This window comes from Tetranychus urticae, chromosome 3 (genome assembly GCF_039701765.1).
Source record: "Tetranychus urticae isolate SD_2017Ah chromosome 3, NJAU_TeUrti_SD_1.0, whole genome shotgun sequence".
Taxonomy (NCBI): Eukaryota; Metazoa; Arthropoda; class Arachnida; order Trombidiformes; family Tetranychidae; genus Tetranychus; species Tetranychus urticae.
In genome coordinates, this window is record NC_142960.1 from 13,613,418 (window position 1) to 13,633,927 (window position 20,510).

At 32.1% G+C, this 20,510-nt stretch overlaps 3 protein-coding genes and 1 long non-coding RNA gene across 5 annotated transcripts; 3 read left to right on the forward strand and 1 right to left on the reverse strand.

Annotated features, from left to right (window-relative positions):
- Positions 1-296: 296 nt before the first annotated feature.
- LOC149093413 (uncharacterized) lies at positions 297-1,279 on the reverse strand. Its single transcript, XR_016200297.1, has 3 exons — positions 1,171-1,279; positions 710-740; positions 297-604 (listed from the first exon to the last, which is right to left on the reverse strand). It is a non-coding gene; the product is annotated as an uncharacterized LOC149093413 (long non-coding RNA).
- Positions 1,280-9,952: 8,673 nt separating this feature from the next.
- Positions 9,953-12,535, forward strand: LOC107364266 (sedoheptulokinase). The gene is made up of 4 exons (XM_015931599.3): positions 9,953-11,061; positions 11,343-11,521; positions 11,575-11,676; positions 11,747-12,535. Exons 1-4 carry the CDS (start codon positions 10,427-10,429, stop codon positions 12,289-12,291), a joined length of 1,461 nt encoding a protein of 486 aa, XP_015787085.2. The 5' UTR covers positions 9,953-10,426; the 3' UTR covers positions 12,292-12,535.
- A 532-nt stretch (positions 12,536-13,067) lies between these two features.
- Positions 13,068-14,799, forward strand: LOC107364267 (acyl-CoA desaturase 1). The gene is made up of 3 exons (XM_015931600.3): positions 13,068-13,618; positions 13,790-13,920; positions 13,984-14,799. The coding sequence occupies exons 1-3, from the start codon at positions 13,402-13,404 to the stop codon at positions 14,608-14,610; spliced, it is 975 nt and encodes a 324-aa protein (XP_015787086.1). The 5' UTR covers positions 13,068-13,401; the 3' UTR covers positions 14,611-14,799.
- A 1,796-nt stretch (positions 14,800-16,595) lies between these two features.
- On the forward strand, positions 16,596-20,227 carry LOC107363827 (uncharacterized). Of its 2 annotated transcripts, XM_015931093.3 has the most exons (4): positions 16,596-16,919; positions 17,003-17,547; positions 17,686-18,351; positions 18,663-20,227. In XM_015931093.3, the coding sequence occupies exons 1-4, from the start codon at positions 16,717-16,719 to the stop codon at positions 20,198-20,200; spliced, it is 2,952 nt and encodes a 983-aa protein (XP_015786579.2). In that variant the 5' UTR covers positions 16,596-16,716; the 3' UTR covers positions 20,201-20,227. The 2 variants fall into 2 exon arrangements, with proteins under 2 accessions (XP_015786579.2, XP_089126041.1); XM_089269915.1 differs by having other exon boundaries at positions 17,003-18,351.
- The last annotated feature ends 283 nt before the right edge of the window (positions 20,228-20,510 follow it).

The following is a 20,510-nucleotide window of genomic DNA, read 5'->3' on the forward strand; positions in this document are numbered from 1 at the left end:
TAAACACTGATTCAACTCTCATCCAACTTTGTTTTCATCATTTAAACTTTCTCCCTCTTCTCCTACTCTTTTTGCTCACTTGTTACCAAACTCTCATAATAGACTTACTTCCTTAACTCTCTCACATTCGATCTCTTTCATTACTTTTCTTTCTTTTTCGCCATTTATCTTGATTCAGACATCATCCTTGTTCCCTTTCTTTATCCCTTTCTTTTTCCAACTTCCCTCTGGCTTGTTTCACTAATTCATCTTTCGCCATCATAATCGTCATTGGACTGGTTTGGCTGATTGCTGTTTATGTTGACGCCGTTATTTTGCTTGTTGTTTGTTGGTTTACTAATGATGTTGCTCGCTTATTTCAATTGTTCAAAATGTTCACTTTCAGGATTCACTATCAGAGTTGGTCATCAGGCTAGTGTTATAATGACAAAGATGATTATTAAACTATGAAAACGGGTTTAGCGTGTTTTCGCTGACTGCACTTCTTCCTTGATTCGGCTTTTCTTTAGTACTTTTACTCAGCGATGTGATCAAACTGAATGGTGAAACATGCGAAAAGTTGCTTGTTATCATCATCATGATGCTCTTGATTAGTGGTAAATGGCTAGAAAAGAAAAGAAAATGTAAATTAATTTCTTGAGTAAACATTGTTTTTAAACTGATTTCTTGTTTAATCCATTGTAATGGATATGGAACGGAATCTTCTCACCTGATAATAGGACAGTAAAAAGTACAATCACCTTGAAACAGGAAGGAAACAGTTAGTGGTGTAATTAGTTAATCTGAATTTCAGTTGGTTAGTTGGTTGATTTGTCTGGATGATGATTAACAGCAACAGAGCAACAAAGAAGTGAGAAAAAACAGCAACTCGATCCATCAAACAGAGTATTCTGGTCGGATTATCAGTTCCCTGGAGGAGGTAATTATCCATGAATGTCACAGCCATTTAGGTTATCAAATAATGCTTTAAAATAGTATTCTGTGGCTGTTGTAGTTCATCAACAGTTAATTAAACAAATTCATCAAACTTGCAACAGCCATTAACATTAAATCTTCAAAGCTTTAGCTGAAATGTCATGAACAATAAAAGGATATTCAGATTTGCTCAATCCAATCCTAATCTTTCATATAACTTCTTGACTCATTGAAGATATTATTGCATTCCTTTACCTGGATACATCAAAGCCATATTGTTGCTATCAGCGAAGACAAAAATGTACAATTATTATCAAGGTCCATTGGTTCAAGATTCAAAGTGACTGGTAAATGGAAGTGAAAGTTATCCTGGAAAAAGAGTCTCAATATAAACCTGAAATATCATGGTTAAGCTAAACTACGTTGAAAAATCCAAACTTGTCCTGGTTTTGATTATTTAGGTTTTGCTTCAGGACAAACGATTTCCTTGTGTAAAGTGTTCAGCTAATAGCTTTCTCATTGTTTGATCACCTAACAGTTTGAAAGATTTTGATACAAAAAATGAAACATTGTTGGAAAGTGCAATAATTACCAATCAAATTGACTGCAATCAATTACATAGTCCTTTTACCTAGGGCTTAATTCATCATCTATCAGCTTTATCATGTGTTTAGCATCCAATTAATATCTTGCAAGGTTGTACTCCTTTAATTGTACTGCGTTCCAATTTAGAGAAATCTTTCAAAAATAAAAGTTTCACTTATTTCTGCATTTCTATTTCGCCCCTGAAAAAACATCAGATTACATGGGACAGCTATTGATGCCTTAACCAGTCAGTTGATGTTTGTACTTTGTACATTTGTGTGATTAATTGATGCGACAATGATCTTGGAGAGCACAAGATTGACTTGGAGAAGACAAACAAAATATCTCTTATGTGGTTAACAACAGCTATTCATCGGTCAAAATAATCACTCAAAAAGTGAATAATCCAGGATTTAATGTCCATTAAACAGCAGTAATAGCAAAAATTTTGTCCCATCCATTCACTTTGCTAACGTGTTTAACAATACAATTGTTGAGATACAATACATCTTGATGTGGTGTAATTTTCAGTCAATCAAGAATCAAGTTATCCTATTGTCTTGAGAGCAAAAATCAATTTCAACGACCCATCAATGTTGACCAGTTTTATTTGTTTCCAAAACTTGTTCATCATAAAAAGCTTTTTTCAGGGTTAACTTCGATTTTCATTACCATAAATCCATTAGAAATAAATACTCGTTTAGTTGTTTTCAAAATGAAATTTCGTTTACCTAAATCAACCAAAATCTTGTTGACTAGATCAATGTTTTATAATGCAAAAAATGGTAATTAACCTTCGAATGAACCACAGTAATTGCTGGGATATTTTGTCAATTTAACTGGTAAACGTTACGAGTGATTGTTATCGCAATTGATATTGACAGCGCAATTGATGTGTACAATAATCATATAAAATTTAAAGCTTAAAATGAATAATTTTCAGCAAAATCTAAAGCCATAACAACCATTGGAATCAAAGTGTTGATGTAAGTGGGAATAAATGCTCTGCGTATTTCAATTATATGAAAAATAGTAATCGGAACGTATGAAACTCTCAATAATTCGGATTTGATTAAAATGCTTTCATAAATAGCTCTGATCTTATGGACATTGGTGGCTGAGTAGTAAACGGCACTGTCCAGAGATTCATTGGACATGTCCATGATGTAATTAGACAACTTCAAGTCTGTTAGAGTGATTTTATCAACCAAATTGATGAGCACAATAAGCAAAATGGTTATATTTGTAAATAAAGTAAATTTATCAACTAAATAATGCAAAGTGACAGCATTTCCCGATGGAATGGTCCGATTTGCCCGAAATAGACACAAAAAAGATTCAAATAAGTATCGACCAAACCAGACAGCGGGTAAAGCGTTTAAAGACGATTCTAGGGAACGTTTGATTGATGATAATCGTATCCATCCAATTCTGATGCGGTATAAGTGGTAATAATATGGTAGCTCTTCAATTACAGGTGTTATCGTTTTTAATTGCTTCTTTGGTACAGAATTATCGGACGCCTGGGTTGATATTTTTTGATGAAATTTGTTGTAAAGCAAGTGGAGGCGATAATATGAGCATAAATAAAATATAACCGATGCGTAAACAACTCCATGAATTACAAAGATTCGACAAATCATGGTAACACAAAGCAAGATCAATTTTGACTCGAAATCTAAACTCCATAATGGGCCATAAAAAAAGCGAAACAATTCATCAACGGTACCAGCATTGACCCAAGAATATATTTCGGATGCCAAAATAGCAATCAAAAGTAATGTAAATTTGTTGCTTGATTTTTTATCGATTTCAATCTCTTCCAGGTTTATGTACTGGTTGATGTTTGAATAAACTTGAATCCACTTTGATCGATTAATATGTATTAAAATTAACTGCAAAAGACCAGTGAAGGACCGTGTAAGTTCAATAAAAAGGCTTATATTATTATCGCCAAGACCAATGATTTGGTAAAGGAAAAAGGCACAATTGGTTAAAGAAATCACGTAAATAAATAGATTGTAAAAAATAAAAAGACGAGGAACAGTTGCTGAATTAACGGGTATTCCAACAATCCAAAAAATCACAGTTAAAAATATATTTTCCACAATTATCATGATTAAACAAGCAAGAAAACAAACCTTCAAAATGGCTGGTTGATGTTGCCAATTCAAAGCTTTTGTTCAATCTTTACCGTTGACTCACAAGTTAACCAGAAAGCGAGGGAAAGTAATAAACCTTTTTATCCAACGGTTATTTTTGCTAACCAATTATCAAACCATTTTGTTAACCAGGCAATTTAAAGTTGAACTCTTAGTGATCACTAAAAGTATAAAATAATCCATAACTTATATTTTAACAATAATAAAGTGCCATTCTGGTTATCTGGATGTTTCTATGAATTTACCCAAAAGATGGACAGTTAGAAGGAAAATTTTCATGAAAAACATATTTTCTTGGATTAATATACAGTAAGTGAAGTGGAAATGCTTTTAATATTGAACATAAACGTTACAAATCAAATAAATAATTGAACCAGTTTTGTGAAAAATGATGAGCTACAATAAGAGCACTTTTTGCTGTCCATTTTTGTTGTTGTTTCATTGTTTATGGTCACTTTGAGCTTGTAAATTACAATAATATTAACAAATCTTAAAAAGTGAATCACATAATTGCAAATATTAATGGAAATGTCTCTCTGAACCGATTGATTTTGAACTTTACATATTTTTCTTTACTGAAAACTTTGTGAGTTGAAACAACTGTTAATTGAAAGGCGATCTTATTGATCACTAAGAGCAGCATGACATTGTGTACGCTGGTATGGTAATGAGATACTTAGACAATTAAATATTAATTACTTTCTTTCATTTAATAACAATTAACTGTTTTTAATGCTCTAAGTTTTAAACTTATCATTTATGTTTCTCATTCAATCCGAGATTCAAAGATGAACCGTATTCGTTTCAGCATTAATGATTGGTTTGCAAATCAATCAGTACATCTATTGGATACAATAAATGATGCATAACAATGAAAAGTGTCTCGATATTTAGTTGAGAATCGCATGTTTAATTGTTGAAATATTGATTCGCCAACGCCAAATGTCAAAATTTTAGGAATCAATTTGACATTCAATTTCAATCGATTGTTCTTTTGTACAAATTAAAAGTATTCATCAGTTATTCTGGTTCATTTTATTGAAATGAATTTTTAACCATCATGATTGAAGTGAAAATTAAAGCATTTTGTATCAATCAAGAAGTCAATAAAATATGAACAATATATTTTCAGAATGTAACAGTTTTGATTGAAATAACTGTTGATTGATGAAGTCTGTGAAAAGGCTAAAAATTACTCGCCTTTGAATGATCGTAGTATTTATTTTTAAAATCAAATACAAATTGTAATAACATAATTGAATAAATCTCTTTATTGTCAACAAAATACTACAAATATCAAGGTAACTTTATTAAACACTTGACCTTAAACAATCAATTCAAGTATTGCCTTTTAGCTACAAAGTAAATAGCAATTTCAACGAGTTATTGAGTGACAATTATCAAATTTACAATTGAAGTTGAGTTTAAAGTTAATTAACAATAAAAATACATTGTTTATGATGCTAAGTAAAGACGATTAAGTTGATTCTGGTTTCGATGAATTATTTGCTTCTCGTATGAAACTGAGAGTGATGGCCGTTAGAGGTAAAACGGCTGAAAAGAAGGACAAGATTGAATTACGATTGAGATTGAACATATCGGCCAGAGTGTACGGAATGAAAGGCCTTGAGCCCAATTCTTGGCTCAACTTGATGTACTCCAGTTTAACCTCAACCGGATCATCCAAACATGGAGCCAAATGATCACCAATGTAGAAGGTTATATCAGACTCGAAATTGGTAACGTAATCAACTAAAATTGTGGCCGTAAACAGGCAAACCATTCGGGTTAAGTAGACGAACCAAGAGTCATTCAGAAAATGAACAGTTTCGGTTGATGCTGGGTGAAAAACGGAGATTAGGATCAAACAGGTGATGATGAATGCTTCAATGTACCAAATGAATGACCACCAGTTGATTGTTTCATCGAGAAATCTTTTTATTGCTTGATAGCGAGACCGATCACCTCGTAATGTACTTATTTCATGGGTTGACGGTCGATGGGAATTGCTCATGGTTTTGATTACCTTGTCTTTAAAGTTTACACAGATTTGGTGTAAGAAGTAAACAGCGGCAATGTAAAGGTAGATCGAGAAAAATAAGAGTCCATCTGATAGCCAAATGGAGTGGATTGACAGGAATAGACTTCCCAAGATGGACGGTTTATCGACTGCATCAGGCCAATGGAAATCAATTAATAGTTTCAATGTTCGGATGGTATTGACAATCAGGTAAACAGTGAATATAACTAAACGTACTTTATTTACATTCCAGGTTTGATCTGGAGTTATGATGGTTTGGTTTGAAGCAATCAACTGGTTGTATCCAACAATAGTCATCTTCATTGCAACCAACAGACCAATGTAAGTTACTTCACGAAGGGTTACCAGCATATTTACACTGTTTATTTTAACTGTTTGGTTATAGTTGATATTGATTATGTTGATTAAAGCCAGTGATATATTTACTAAGAAAATTAAACTTTTGATTGATGATCCATTGGATTCACTTTTCCTTTCCACTTCTGTGTTGAGTCCATTTGCTGAGAGAAATGCTTTTTCAGCCGAAGACAAATCAATTGTTTTGATCACTCTTTTCAGGTTAAATTTCATTTCAACTTTCTCTATGAATTGCTCATTTCTATACAATTAAATAGTTTAAATTAACTGTTGTCAATATTTTTTCACCATTCGGGCCTTTTTGAGACTCGATTCTTGTTATTTCTTAAATTGCTATAAAGGTATGAATGTCATGAAAAACTTGCAATAAAGATTTAGAGTCAACGAAAGCTACATCAAAATGAAAAGCATTGAAATTTTCATTTGATATTAAAACGCTATCCAGATAAACTTTAAATTGTATATTCCTTCATTTATCGATTCTTGTTATTTCTTAAATTGTTATTATAAAGGTATGAATGTCATGGAAACAACTTGCAATAAAAATTGAGTGAATTCAATTTGAAAACAATCAGATTGAAAATGAGCAAAATACCAAGAAATGGAGCCACTAGCTTTTGTAACATTCAAAAAACTTCATTGGCAGTAAAGTTACATCAAAATACAAAATGAATTGAAATTTTCATCTGATATTAGATCTGGTCCAGTTAAACTTGTGAATTCCTTCATGAACTGTAGAAAGTTAAAGTTAAATGTTAAAGTAACTAAAAATCTCTAACTATAAGCATTAAAAAGGGACTGCAAAGTTGTTTCAGAAAGATGTTGGTGAAAGAGACACAATAAACAAATGTAAATTGACAAATTGACACAAATGGCCAAAATCAATTACTTTCCGATTTCGACTAATGTTGGTTTGTAGGGGCATATAAAATGAATCTGTTCGCGAATTTAAAGATTTCTCTGATCGATGGTTCTCGAGAAAATCGTGTTCGAAGTTGAAACTTGCAAAGCTTTTTGTACAATTATGACAGCAGATTTTTTCATTAAACTTATAGTACTGATGTGGCTTTTGAGGATAAACCAAGAAATGTATTCATTTTTAGAAATAAAATTTTTCTTTTTCTGTAAAACGGATTAGTTCGATTTTCACTTAACACGATCCCAATCTATGGCCATATGAGTTAACGAGCTAAAACTTATTATTTGTCCATGAAAATTGTTTGCTCACATTATGGATTGAATAACTTTTTCAATAAATCAGCAATTCTCTTGATTTTGGCCGTTGGTCTTAAAAGTTTAAACCTCGATATTTCGAGAATGGAATCATGTTCAATCACTATTCTCTCACCAAATTAATGCTTAACTAGTAAATAATACAATTCAATTAGATTACTTTCCATCAAGGCATTTGAACTACGATTTAAGAGCTGTAAATGTACTAGAAACAACTTATTCAACACAAAAAACTCATATTAACACACATCTTGCTAAATAAACCACTTTTCTGGTTAAACTTATAAATGAGATGCAAAGGGTTCTGCCAAAGGCTCGAACCTTTGAGTTTAGATTTGAGATTTGATTTGAAATTTGTAGAGAAATGAAAACTGAGTCCATTGCTGTTATTAAATAGTTCATACGATGGACAGTTCTCTAGAAAATCGAAGTCAAAGTTTAAACTTCGAACGCGTTTTGTTCAGCTATGGAAGCTAATTTTTTCATAAAAATCCGTGCAACTCATGTAAATTGCAATGATGAACCAGAAAATAGTCTTATTTTGACAAATAACATTTTCTTTTTTTCCAAAACAGGTCAAGTGTAAATTTTATTTAAACCGACGACAATCACCGACCGCCATAGTGCAAGAGCTGAAACTTAGTATTTAATCATAATATTTGTTGGTACACATCAACGACCTAACACTTTTTTCAAATAATCAGCAGTTCTCTTAATTTCGGCCTTTGGCCTTAAAACTTTGAGTCTCGATATTTCGAGACTGGTATCACCTACAACCATTATTATTTCTCGAAACATTAGATCAAACCATGGACTACAATATATTGTAATAATTAACCATTTAAGATCTGTCGCAAAGAAGTTATAGCCTTTAATTACTTATGTTGTCAGACTTGCAACTTGGTTTATAAAGCTAAACACAAATCTTGAGCGGTAAAAGTATCTTCAGTATTAGATGAATTAACTTAGATTTTATTTGATATTCAGTCACATAATGTTATAGCCCATAGTGAGATCTAATGTTTCGAGAAAAAATAATGATCTTAAGTTATACCATTCTTGAAATATTGAGGCACGAAATTTTTCGGACGATGGCCAAAATCAAGAGAACTGCTGCATGATTGAAAAAAGTATTTAATCCATGATGTGCATAATCATTTTTTATTGACAAATTATGAGCTGCAGGCCTCTAACTGAATCCGTCGCAGCAGAAGATCAGTTTAAATGCAAATCGAACTTATATGCTTTACAGGAAACCGAAAGTTTTATTGGTCAAAATAAGACCATTTTCTGGTTCATCATCAAAATCTACATAAGTTGCATAGAGTTTCATGAAAAAATTAGCTTCCATAGCTGCAAACACGTTCGAAGTTTAAACTTTGACTTCGATTTTCTAGAAAACTGTTCATCGTATGGATGATTTAATAGTACCAATGAACTCAGTTTTCATTTCCCTACAAAATTCACTAAGTTTCAAATCGAAAATCAAATGTTCCAGCCTTTAGCAGCATTCTTTGTATCTAACTTTTGAGTTTAACCAAAAAAGTGGTTTATTAAGCAAGATATGTGTTTATATGAGTTTTTTGTGTTGAATAAGTTATTTCTAGTACATTTATAGCCCAAAAATCGTAACCCAAATGGGCTTATGGAAAGTAATTCAATTGAATTGCATTATTTACTAGTTGAGCATTAATTTGGTGAGAGAATAATAATTGTAGATGATGCCATTCTCGAAATATCGAGGCTCAAAGTTTTAAGGGCAATGGCCAAAATTAAGAGAACTGCTGATTGATTGAAAAAATCATTCAATCCATAATGTGAGTCAACCATTTTCATGGAGAAATAATAAGTTTGAGCTCGTTAACTATTATGGGAATTGATTGGGATCGGTTCAAGTGAAAGTCGAACTGATCCGTTTCACAGAAAAAGAAAAATTTTATTTCTTAAAATGAATACATTTCATGGTTTATTATCAAAAGTCACATCAGTACTATTAATATAAGTTTCATGATAAAATCTGCTGTCATAATTGTACAAAAAGCTTTTCCAGTTTCAACTTCGAGCTCGATTTTCTCGAGAACCATCGATCAGAGAAACTTTTAAAATGCACAAATGGACTCAATTTTTATTTCTCTACAAACTAACTGAAGGCAAATTGACAATCAAATAATTTGTACCCGTTATTGTCATTTTTCTTTCAGTATTTGTGTCAATTTATGCATAAATGTGACAATTGTATTTATTGTGTCTTTTTCTAACAATTGTCTTTTATATTTCGGTTGACATTGCAAATATAATAATAAAGAAAATATATTTTCATTTTTCATTAATTTGTAACTGTGTCTTTTACAGTAACTACCCTCTAAAACAACTTCGTAGTCCGCTTCGTATGCGTATCGTTAGTGATTTCAGTTACTTTAAAACAGATCAGTTCGTATTAATAAATGAAGGAATATACAATTGAAAGTTTATCCGGATAGCATTTTAATATCAAATGAAAATTTCAATGCTTTTCATTTTGATGTAGCTTTCGTTGACTCTAAATCTTTATTGCAAGTTTTTCATGACATTCATACCTTTATAACAATTTAAGAAATAAGAAGAATCGAGACTCAAAAAGGCCCGAATGGTGAAAAAAGGTTGATAACAGAAAATTTATTTAATTTTATAGAAATGAAGATTTATTCAAGATATATTTGGTCAAAACATAGCTATTCATAGAGAAAGTTACATGAAATTAAATTAAATTTGAAAAGAGTGATTAAAACAATCGATTTGTCTTCAACTGAAAAGCATTTCTATCGCAAATGGACTCGATGAGCGGGAATGCTAATTTTGTTCAGTTGAATTCCGCCATTTTCAAATAAATTGCGTTAGATCAAGATTTTGTCAAGATTTCATAATCTCTAACTATTTTCCTATGGTAATTATCAGTACTTCTTGAGTGTCATGTGAAAACTAAGCAAACACGGTTTACAAAAGTATTTGAATGACAATTGGGTTTAGGCTAACAATTGTAAGAGTTTCAACAACGGTAAATCTTGTAAGCTTTCGACATTTTATCTTCATCTTATTGAAAAATCCTTTGAAACTAAAAATATAATCTTAAAGCTGTATTTTATAATAAATTGTGATGACATTAATTGTTGGCTTGGATATTGGTTCTTCTTCTTGTAAATCATGCTTAGTACGGGTTAATAGTTTGCCATCATCATCATCATCCTCGATTGCATATACAATTGAGTCCACATCCGTGATTAACTATGAAATCTTGAAGATTAAGAATGACGACTCGACCAGATGGGAGGTACCAATCAATGTGATTCTAGATGCCATCCAACAATCAGTGAAAGGACTAAAGCTGAATCAACAAAGTTCACCTGTTGAAGCTATAGCCATTACTGGGCAAATGCATGGTTGTATCCTTTGGGCAAACAGTCCTTGGATTTATGATGAAACTAGACATGTGTATTCGGTTAAAAGTAATTCCATTAGCAATTTATATTCATGGCAAGATCAAAGATGTGATTCACAATTCATCTCTTCCCTGCCAAAGAGTAAAAGTCCTTTAGCAACTGGTTTCGGTTCAGCCACAATATTTTGGCTTCAAAAATTTCAGCCACAATATTTATCACAATTTAATCACACTGGCACAATAATGGATTTCATTGTTGCTCTCATCTGTCAATTAGAGACACCATTAATGTCACCCCACAATGCCGCTGGATTTGGCTATTTTAATTCACGTAAAAAAAGTTGGTCCAAAAAGTGAGTTGAAAACAATCTGAAAATCAGACAAAATCAGGGAATGCGTAAGAGACGCCATCTTTCGTAATATTTATTAGTTTTATATCCTTACCAACCAATTAATATTTAAAAATTAAATAGAAATAGAAAGATTAAAATTTTTCAAGAGATGGCGCAGCTAACTTAAGAAATGTCAGATTACTAATTTTACAAATTGTAATTACAAATGAATAAGTTGTTTATGATTTTTCCTAATGTCGTCGCAATCAATTTACATTTCAATTGTCTTTTGTTTCTACAAGATTACATTCTGACAACTTCCCAACCCACATTTTACCCAAAATTGTCGATGTTGATTACATAGCTGGTAATTTGGCAAATGATTGGATTGGTTTACCCAAAGGCATTCCTGTTTATACTGCGTTCGGTGACTTACAATGCTCGACATTTGCTTGTATTCAAAATAAGCTCAATTCTGCAGGTAATCTGTAATTATGTAAAAGATGATTGTTTTTAACTTTTTATTATCCACAGTTCTAACTATGAGTACATCACTCCAGTTGGTTGTTAACCCAATGGATCAAAATTGGTATAATGAGAATGCAACCTCTTCAAATTTCCTCCCTGATCTTAAAAGTGAGAAGAAATTAACTAAAGTATTTATCAACAATTAATTATTTCCCTTTTCTTTTCTCTATTCTTTTAGAAGTACTTTTGATTCCTTATGTTAAGGATAACTTTATTGTTGCCGCTGCAAGTCTTAATGGAGGAAATGTACTTGAAGCATTTGTTGGTTTTATACAAAATTACTTGGAAGATTTAACTGGCTCGGAGTTTCCAAAAGATCGGATTTGGAAAAAACTTAATGAATCAACTGGAGCTGCTGATTTTAACAACAATCCTGATTCATCTCCAATTAAGTTTATTCCAACCTTATATGGTGAAAGATATGATCCTCAATTACGATCAAGTTTATTGAACATTCCACCTGACTTGACTCCTCATTCATTGTTTAATGCAATTTGTTATGGATTAATTGAAAACATATTCACCATGATACCTGTTAAATGGTTGACCAGTCTGCCAATCAATGAAATTCAAGCCACTGGAGGAGCTTTACTTCGTAATCCCATCTTGAAGAATTCATTGGAGACTATTTGTGCTCAATATGGAATCAAAGTGAATTACATGGAGCAAGCTGACGCTCACATTGGAGCCGCTTTAATGGCTTCAATGTTTTACAATAAATAACAAATCCTTAAAACTTGCAGTTCGAGTAAATGTTTCAATTAATGGTAATTGAAATTAATCTGGTATCACTTTATTAACAAACCATTCAATAGCCAAGAAGTAAATTTTCTGACCAAACGATGCATTTATTTAATTTGTAATGCACCAAGTGCTTTTAACTAGTTGTGTGAACCTTTGTTCAACACTTATAGTTAATGATTCATATCACAATTAAACTTTCAAAGTGTTTGAATTTAAGTAGCAAGACCACGATTGAAGTACCAGATTTCTTGATCGCTGATCAACACTTGAAACGATGATTCTTCAACATGCATCCACCAACTGGTGTCACTAACTAAGGGAATTTTACCACTTCATTGACCAGACAAATCGTTATTTCTCGTGGCCTCGAACGAAATAACCATTAATCGTAATTTGCCATTGGAAACTTTGATTCGATAAAAATGTGTGATTTTGTGCTATTAATGTCCATTGTTATCGAGTTGAGACACATTAAACTAGTCGATTAATTTGAAACTGATGGTTAATTTGAGAAAATTAAAGACAATAATCCATCAAGAGGTGAAAAGAGTTACTAAAGCATGAAAATTTAATCACCTAATTGGTCAAAATTAAAAACGAACCTCTCAACGAAATGACTTCTCAATATATTTGTGCATTGAAACAGCATTTCATTATCACTACATTGAAAGATTCAAATTATTATAACATGTTAACAAATCATCTTCTAATTGAATTTATTTACTTAATAGTGCTAATAATAATGCCGAAATTTCAAGTGAAGTCAATTGATTGAATAACTTGTTCCATCAATTGTTGAAATCAACCTTATTTTCAATTCAATAGATTACATTCACTTTACACTTCTTTGTCTTCAAGTCTAATATTAACAAACTCCTGCAACCCTCCCGTTGGGTTGGTGAGAACTGTTCCTTGATTCATCTGTACAAAATTAAGACTGATGTCTTTAGTTCCAAAAACGCTTCAGTCACCGAAAGAGTTTCATTTTATTCTTATTCTCAATTTCATTGCAATATTTCACCAAACTCAACGTCTGATATTGTGAAGACAGTTAACAATCAGATAAGTTTGTTGGTTAAAAATTAAAACATGTCAACCTCTCAACTTTTGAGATCACCGGCAAAAAAACCTTTGTCTTTATCTCAACCCTTACAAGAGTCTATCGGATCTCATAAACAATCTTCTGATGAACCAAAAGTCATATATGTTTGGCAAAATATTTTCGCCTTTCTTTTACTTCATTCTTCTATTATTTACGGTGCATTCAAATTGTTTACTAACCCACCATGGTTAACAATGGCTTTTGGTAAGTAAATTTCTGATTCTAATCAAACCTAATTCTAATCAAATCCTCATTCTACTTTTACATTCATAGTTGTCCCTTCATAGTCAATCCATATGTTCTTGTTTAATTTTTTTGAGACTCATTTCAATTTGATTCATTGTTACTAAATTTAATATTTATCTTTAAAAATAGCAACCTTAGTCGGACATATGAGTGCATTGGGTGTTACAGCTGGAGCTCATCGTCTTTGGTCACATCGAGCTTACAAGGCTAAACTGCCTCTTCGGATATTTCTGGCTGCCTTACAAACAACTGCTGGTCAGGTAAGGAAAATTTAATATATTTTTCCTATTATTGATTTGTTACTTTGATTGTTTCACCCTTAGAACAATATATTTGAATGGTGTAGAGATCATCGAGTTCATCATAAATTTTGTGAAACTGATGCTGATCCTTATAATGCTAACCGTGGCTTCTTTTTTGCTCATATGGGATGGCTGTGTGTTAAAAAGCATCCCGATGTAATCAACAAAGGACAGTCAGTTGATTGCTCAGATTTACTCAAAGATCCAGTTGTACGTTTTCAGCGGTCTTATTTCATGCCCTTGGCTATTCTTTGTTGTCTAATCATCCCTTCAATTATACCAATCATTTTTTGGAGTGAAACTTATCTCAATGCATTCCTCATTGCCGGATTAGCTCGTTATTGTATTTCTCTTCATCTTACCTGGTTGATCAATTCCGTGGCTCATCTTTGGGGAAATCGTCCTTATGATATAACTATTGGTGCTCGAGAAAACAGATATGTTATCTATGTCTCTATTGGCGAAGGCTTTCACAACTATCACCATACATTTCCATCAGATTATTCAGCTTCTGAGTTAGGAATGGAATGGAATCTGACTACGCGTTTTATCAATGTGATGTATTATATCGGACAAGCTTATGATTTAAAAAGTACACCAACTAGATTGATAAAGGATCGAATCAAAAGAACTGGGTGCTTGAAATAATATCAGACTCGAGACAGCCTCTATACGTTCGCAAAACGAACCTCGTTAGGTCCACTTTTTTCATCAAATACCAAATAATACAGCTTTAATTTTGTTGATCATGCTCATAATAGACTGTTTTTGAACAAATTTGTTTTTTACTGTTATAATTAATGGATTATAAATTAATTATTGTTATTTTTTACTATATTTTTTGAACATTGAACATTTCCAAACTCGCAAAAAGGGTGTCAACTCCGCCTATTAGTATTTCATAGCTGTTACTTTTGTAGAGGATTGGAAACTACAAAAAAATCAAGTCAATAGATGTCAAGATGAACAAAATGTTGATCAAACAAGCTTCAATTAATAGTTATTTAAATTTAGATTGAGGTCAAAATGTTTTTCAGGTAAGTACTGTGGTCAATTGTTGTGTAAAGTTAAACAAATGATAACAATTAAGTTGCGAAATTTTCCAACTCTTCAGTCTCAACAATTGCTCCTTTGAAATCAATTGATGTTCAAATACTCGGCAGTTTGGTTCAAATTAAGCACATCTTTTGCTAAATTTTTGTGTTTAGCGTATTTTTAGTGAGAAAAATTTGAAAAGAACCAAATTTTTTAACCTGTTACACTGAAACGATTTGCGATTGATCTCAAAACGCTTCGAAACAAATCATTAGACTTGACAAATGTCGACTTTAAGATTGTGTATAAAAAAATCACTTTGACTCAAATCATAGAAAAAATCGTCACTTTGAACAGGAATTTGAACTTGATAATACACTTCGTTAAAATGGTGCACAATTATCTGCAAGAAAATTTTAACGATAAAAAAATGGCGAGTCTCAATCATTTTGCAACAGAAAACCGTTCTGTTATCAACAGAATTGAAAGCAGCATGAAAATGAAGGAGGTAACAAGAAAATTACCGTTTATTAGTGAATACTATTCACAATGAGTATATAGAGACAATGAAATCAAAACCAAATCAATCTTAATCAGTATCAACAAATCTACACCTTATAGAGTAACCAATTGCCTAGAAACATTTACGCGCATTCAAGCCCAGTGCTAATAAGCGAGTGTCTCAAGCTTTTTCTTGCTCGTTCTTTATGAACATTGAACTAACAATTGAATCCAAAGACCGGTACAAAGTGTTCAAATGTATTGTTTTAAACTCTTTGTTGTTAATTATGTGCCAAATATTTCTCTATTATCATCTTTTAGTCAAAAGTTAACACTTGTTTGTTCATTTTAGGAATCACTCTATTAAAATATTTTCGCTTTACCTCTTTTTTTCATTTTAAGCTTTTGTTTTACAAACGTTATGCTTTTTTTGATTATGCCTTTAAATAGGTGACTCAGATCGGAAAATAGATTATCTGTTTAGAGTACATATGAAATTTTGTTTCCTAAAATTTTTGTAAGTGATCTGAAAGGGTAACTTTGACATCCTCTCTACCTCAAAGAATAATGTGAATATTTGATTTAATGACAATTTTATGAGTATTTCGGTTGATATTTTCTGGTTTTTGAACCCAGAATTATTTAAAACATATTTTTTGGGCCAAAAAAAGAAGAAACTTAAACAATCTTTTAACAAAAAATTCATATTCAACTTTCCAAAGCTGGGTTTGGTTATTTTTTTCAACTTCACAGGTTTTCAATCAAGATATGGAAAAATCGTTAAGGTATAAAAAAAGACGTTAAAAGAGGAAGAAAAATATTCACAGTTCTCAATAAAAACCTATTCTCATTACAACATTGAAGATAGATTTCTTAAAAATAACTCCGATGAACGTAACTAGAATCAGTAAAACCTTGATTTATAAATTGTAGTTACTGTACTAAATGTAATAAATGTAGTTTTAAATAACGGATTTATAATTAAATATGAAGTAACAATCAATATTTAGAGATTGTTTAAATGTACCGCTTGTTTTGAATGCGATCTTTTGGCAGTGCCACCTATAAACTCAACTGCTCTTTTGGTTAGGTAACCAGATTCAGTTAAACAGACTGTATATCCAGCTGCTTGGGAGCAGATTTTTCATCATTTCGTTTAACAGTATACATTGTGATAGGTGTGAGAGATTATTAGATTGAATTTTATTTTAATTTGCGATGTCTGTTCGTCGTAAAAAAGAGTGTAAAGACTGTGATTGTAAAGCAAGTTATCAACAATTTATTAAGAAACAGTTTCTTCGAATTGAAGAGCTTGAAAACCAAATTTCTCTCCTTCGAGTGGAGAGAGATACACTGTTACATGAAAATGAACGGATTATGTTTAATCTTCAGATGTTATCCCTCAAAAATCAAGAATCAAGGTAAGTTTGTTTTTTCAAGCAATTTTTAATTTGCAATATGGTAAAATTGTGAACAGTGGTAACCGTATTTGTACTTTTAACAGTCACATAGGAAATTCTGATAAATACCACAATAATGATCAATCTCATCAATTGAGGAAGCAACTTCCTGTTGGAGCAACAGCAGCTACAACCATCCATGGTTCAACATCAAATGGAGGTGAAAGGAAACAAGAGAATTATGAACTATCGCAAGAGATTATGGATAAACGCTTAGAAATTATTGTACGTAAATATGGTAAGGAGTCGGTTAAAGCAGCTTCAGTTATACAAAAAGCTTACCGTAATTATCAGTTGAATAAAAGGTTTAAGAATCTTGCTTTGAATGCTTTACGCGTCAACAACCAAGCAAAAGATCTCAAAAGACAACAGCAACTGCAACAGGCCCATCAAATTCAACAACAAACGGCAACCCAACATCGTCTAACTGTGACCGGTGGAGGTAGTGCTTCAAGCGTTGATGGTCTACTTGTCAGTGATTTTGTTGATGCTAGTCAATCATTTGAACCTTTACATCAACAACTTCAATCTTCTCAATTTAGTGAACCCAAATTAACTCGAACCAGTTCATCATCATCGGCTTCTAAAGGTACATTCAGTCACCATAATCATCCTAATTACCACCCAAACGGTCTCTCAAATTTTAATAATAGTATCAATAATAATATTAATAATAATTCAATAATACCTCGCTCACCAACAATGCCTTCTCTCCAATCATCTCCAGTTGTCATTAGTGGAGGCCGCGTGGTGACCAAGAAAGTCTCTGCCAATTCTAATCAACAACAACAACAGCAACAAACGCAAGAACAGTCATCAATACCTTCTTCGAACTCAGCATCTCAACTCCATCATCATCATCATCCGCAACAACAACAACAGCAACAACAATTTCTTCAACAACATCAACTCCAACACCAACACCAACACCACCAACAACAACAATTACAACAAAATCAAATAGTAACTCATACCCATCATGGTGGATCTATGAAAACCTCTGTTTCAGCTACTTCATTTCCCCACCGAACTCCACATTATGATGTTATAAGAGCTCGTGAATATCGTGTTGGCCTAAATTTGTTTAACAAAAATCCTCCTGAAAGAGGAATACAGTATCTATTTGATAAAGGATTCATTGATGATATAGTTGATGAAAGTAAATTAGTTCATTATTCTGGTAATCTTGAAAGCGGACGTAAAGCTTTAAGAGTGGCTCTATTTTTGTTGACTAAAAAAGGATTATCTAAACAAATGATTGGTGAATATTTAGGAGATTTACAGTCACCATTTAACCAATTAGTATTGAAATTTTTTGTGCGTGAAATGGATTTCACAGGAATGTTATTAGATGTTGGACTGCGAAAATTTCAAACGTTCTTTCGTTTTCCCGGTAAGTTGATTTGTCATGAATTGTCATTAAATTGAATCTTTTATCTAACACCCATATCATTCTTTTGTCATCTTCGTCATCCCTTTATAACTCAAGCAAAACTTGAGAGGCTTGAAGTAATTTCATTTCAAGTTAGCAATTGTTTTTCCCATTTGTTCTTTCCAACAAACAACAATAACAGCAATAAATTCCTGCTGAAATTAAATACTGCTTTTTTTGCACAATTATAATTTGAATAATAACTAATATATATTATCTCTTTTTTTCTTCCTTCTTGGCTTCATTTTTTTTCATTGTTTAATCCTATTTAGGTGAAGCTCAAAAAATTGAAAGATTGGTTGAAACTTTTGCTGAACGTTACTGTGAATGCAATGAAGGTCTTGAACTAGATCGAAAAGGTGATTCAGAGGAAACTCCTATTATAACTAATAAGGATGACGTATTTATCTTATCATTTGCAATCATCATGTTAAATACTGATCTTCATGTACCAAATAATAAACGTCGTATGACAGTTGATCAATGGATTAAGAATCTTCGAGGTGTTGTAAAGTCAAATTTAACTGAAGATTTTCTCATTGGAATTTATGAAAGGATAAAACAAGCAGAAATGAAAACAGGCCATGATCATTGTTTACAAGTGCTCAAAGTTCAAGCTTCTCTGGTAGCTTCATCTAGAAATATAACAGTTCCAAATTTAAGTGCAAATACTTACAGAAGGTTAATTTGTTTTTGTCGTCTTCATGAGATTGTTGACCTAAACAAAAAGGAACGCCAAGGTCAACATCAAAGGGAAGTTTTCCTTTTCAATGATCTACTTTTAGTAACCAAAGTATATAAGAAAGGTGCTGCATCACGAACCTCTGTAACATCATCTTCAATGGCCTCAAATCAATTGGGTAATGGTGGTTCAGTGGCTTCACAATTGTACAGTTATCGTCGAAGTATTTTATTAACATCAGTAAATGTTTCCCTGTTCTCTACACTCTATTATCCTTATGGAATTAAAATTTCCTCAAGAGTTGATAAAGACAAAACATTGATTTTATTTAATGCACGTAATGATACAGATAGATTTAAATTTTTTGAAGACCTTAAAGAAAGCATTGCTGAAATGCATCAAATGGAAATAATCCGAATTCAGTCAACTATGGGTAATTCAAATGGTTGTTCAGCTTCAGCTTCACCTTCAAATAATTCTTCATCATCAGCCAAAAGATTAACAGTTAATTCTGTAGGTACTGTTTCCAGTTCATCAATACCTACCACTGGAAATAGTAATACATTGAAAACGTCTTCTTCCATTTCACATTCGTCTTCATCGGCGACAACAATAGCAACACCAACAACAACATCTACAGGAAATCTTCCCAATTTAAATCATTCTTCTCTAATGGATTTAACAGCAACTTCATCCAATTCGTCATCGCCATCTTCTTCATATTCCTCACCAAAATCAGGACTTTCTTCAAATAAACACCAAGTTAACAAAGTATCAGTATCAACATCTTCATTAGATTCTGCTCTTCCAAATAATAAAGCATCACTTCCATCTTTACCTATTCAACCATCTTCTTCTCAATCAACTTCCTCTTCATCTTTATCAACTGCAGCAGCAACAAATACAACAAATCAAGGGTCAAATTCAAATACAGATTCAATGACTAGTTCATTGTCAACAACATTAACTATGACACCACATAGTCTTGTCTCATCAGCATCATTATCATCGTCATCATCAACATCATCATCGTCGTCATCTTCATCAACAAACCAACCATTAACGTCAACTCAAATTCAAAATTCAACATCGACTGCGTTAACAGCGACAACAACTCATTATGTTTAGATAATATTGAAATTTTATTTTTGTTTACTCGAATTATTCTAATCATTATTTCTGATGCTGATTACTCAAAAAACAAACAACCATAATAACATCAACACCAAATTCAAATTATTATCGGCAACGTTAAACCTAATATTCGACATAATTTTGCGCAAATAATTGGGCGCATATAGAGATGAACCAATTAATATACCAAAAAAGACATCAAAGTGACAATAATTGAGGAAACCAAAGGAGGTATTTGTTTGAGAACCCACTCAATTTTAATTTTTTTTGGTTAAAATCAAATTATCGTCATTACTCATTCAAA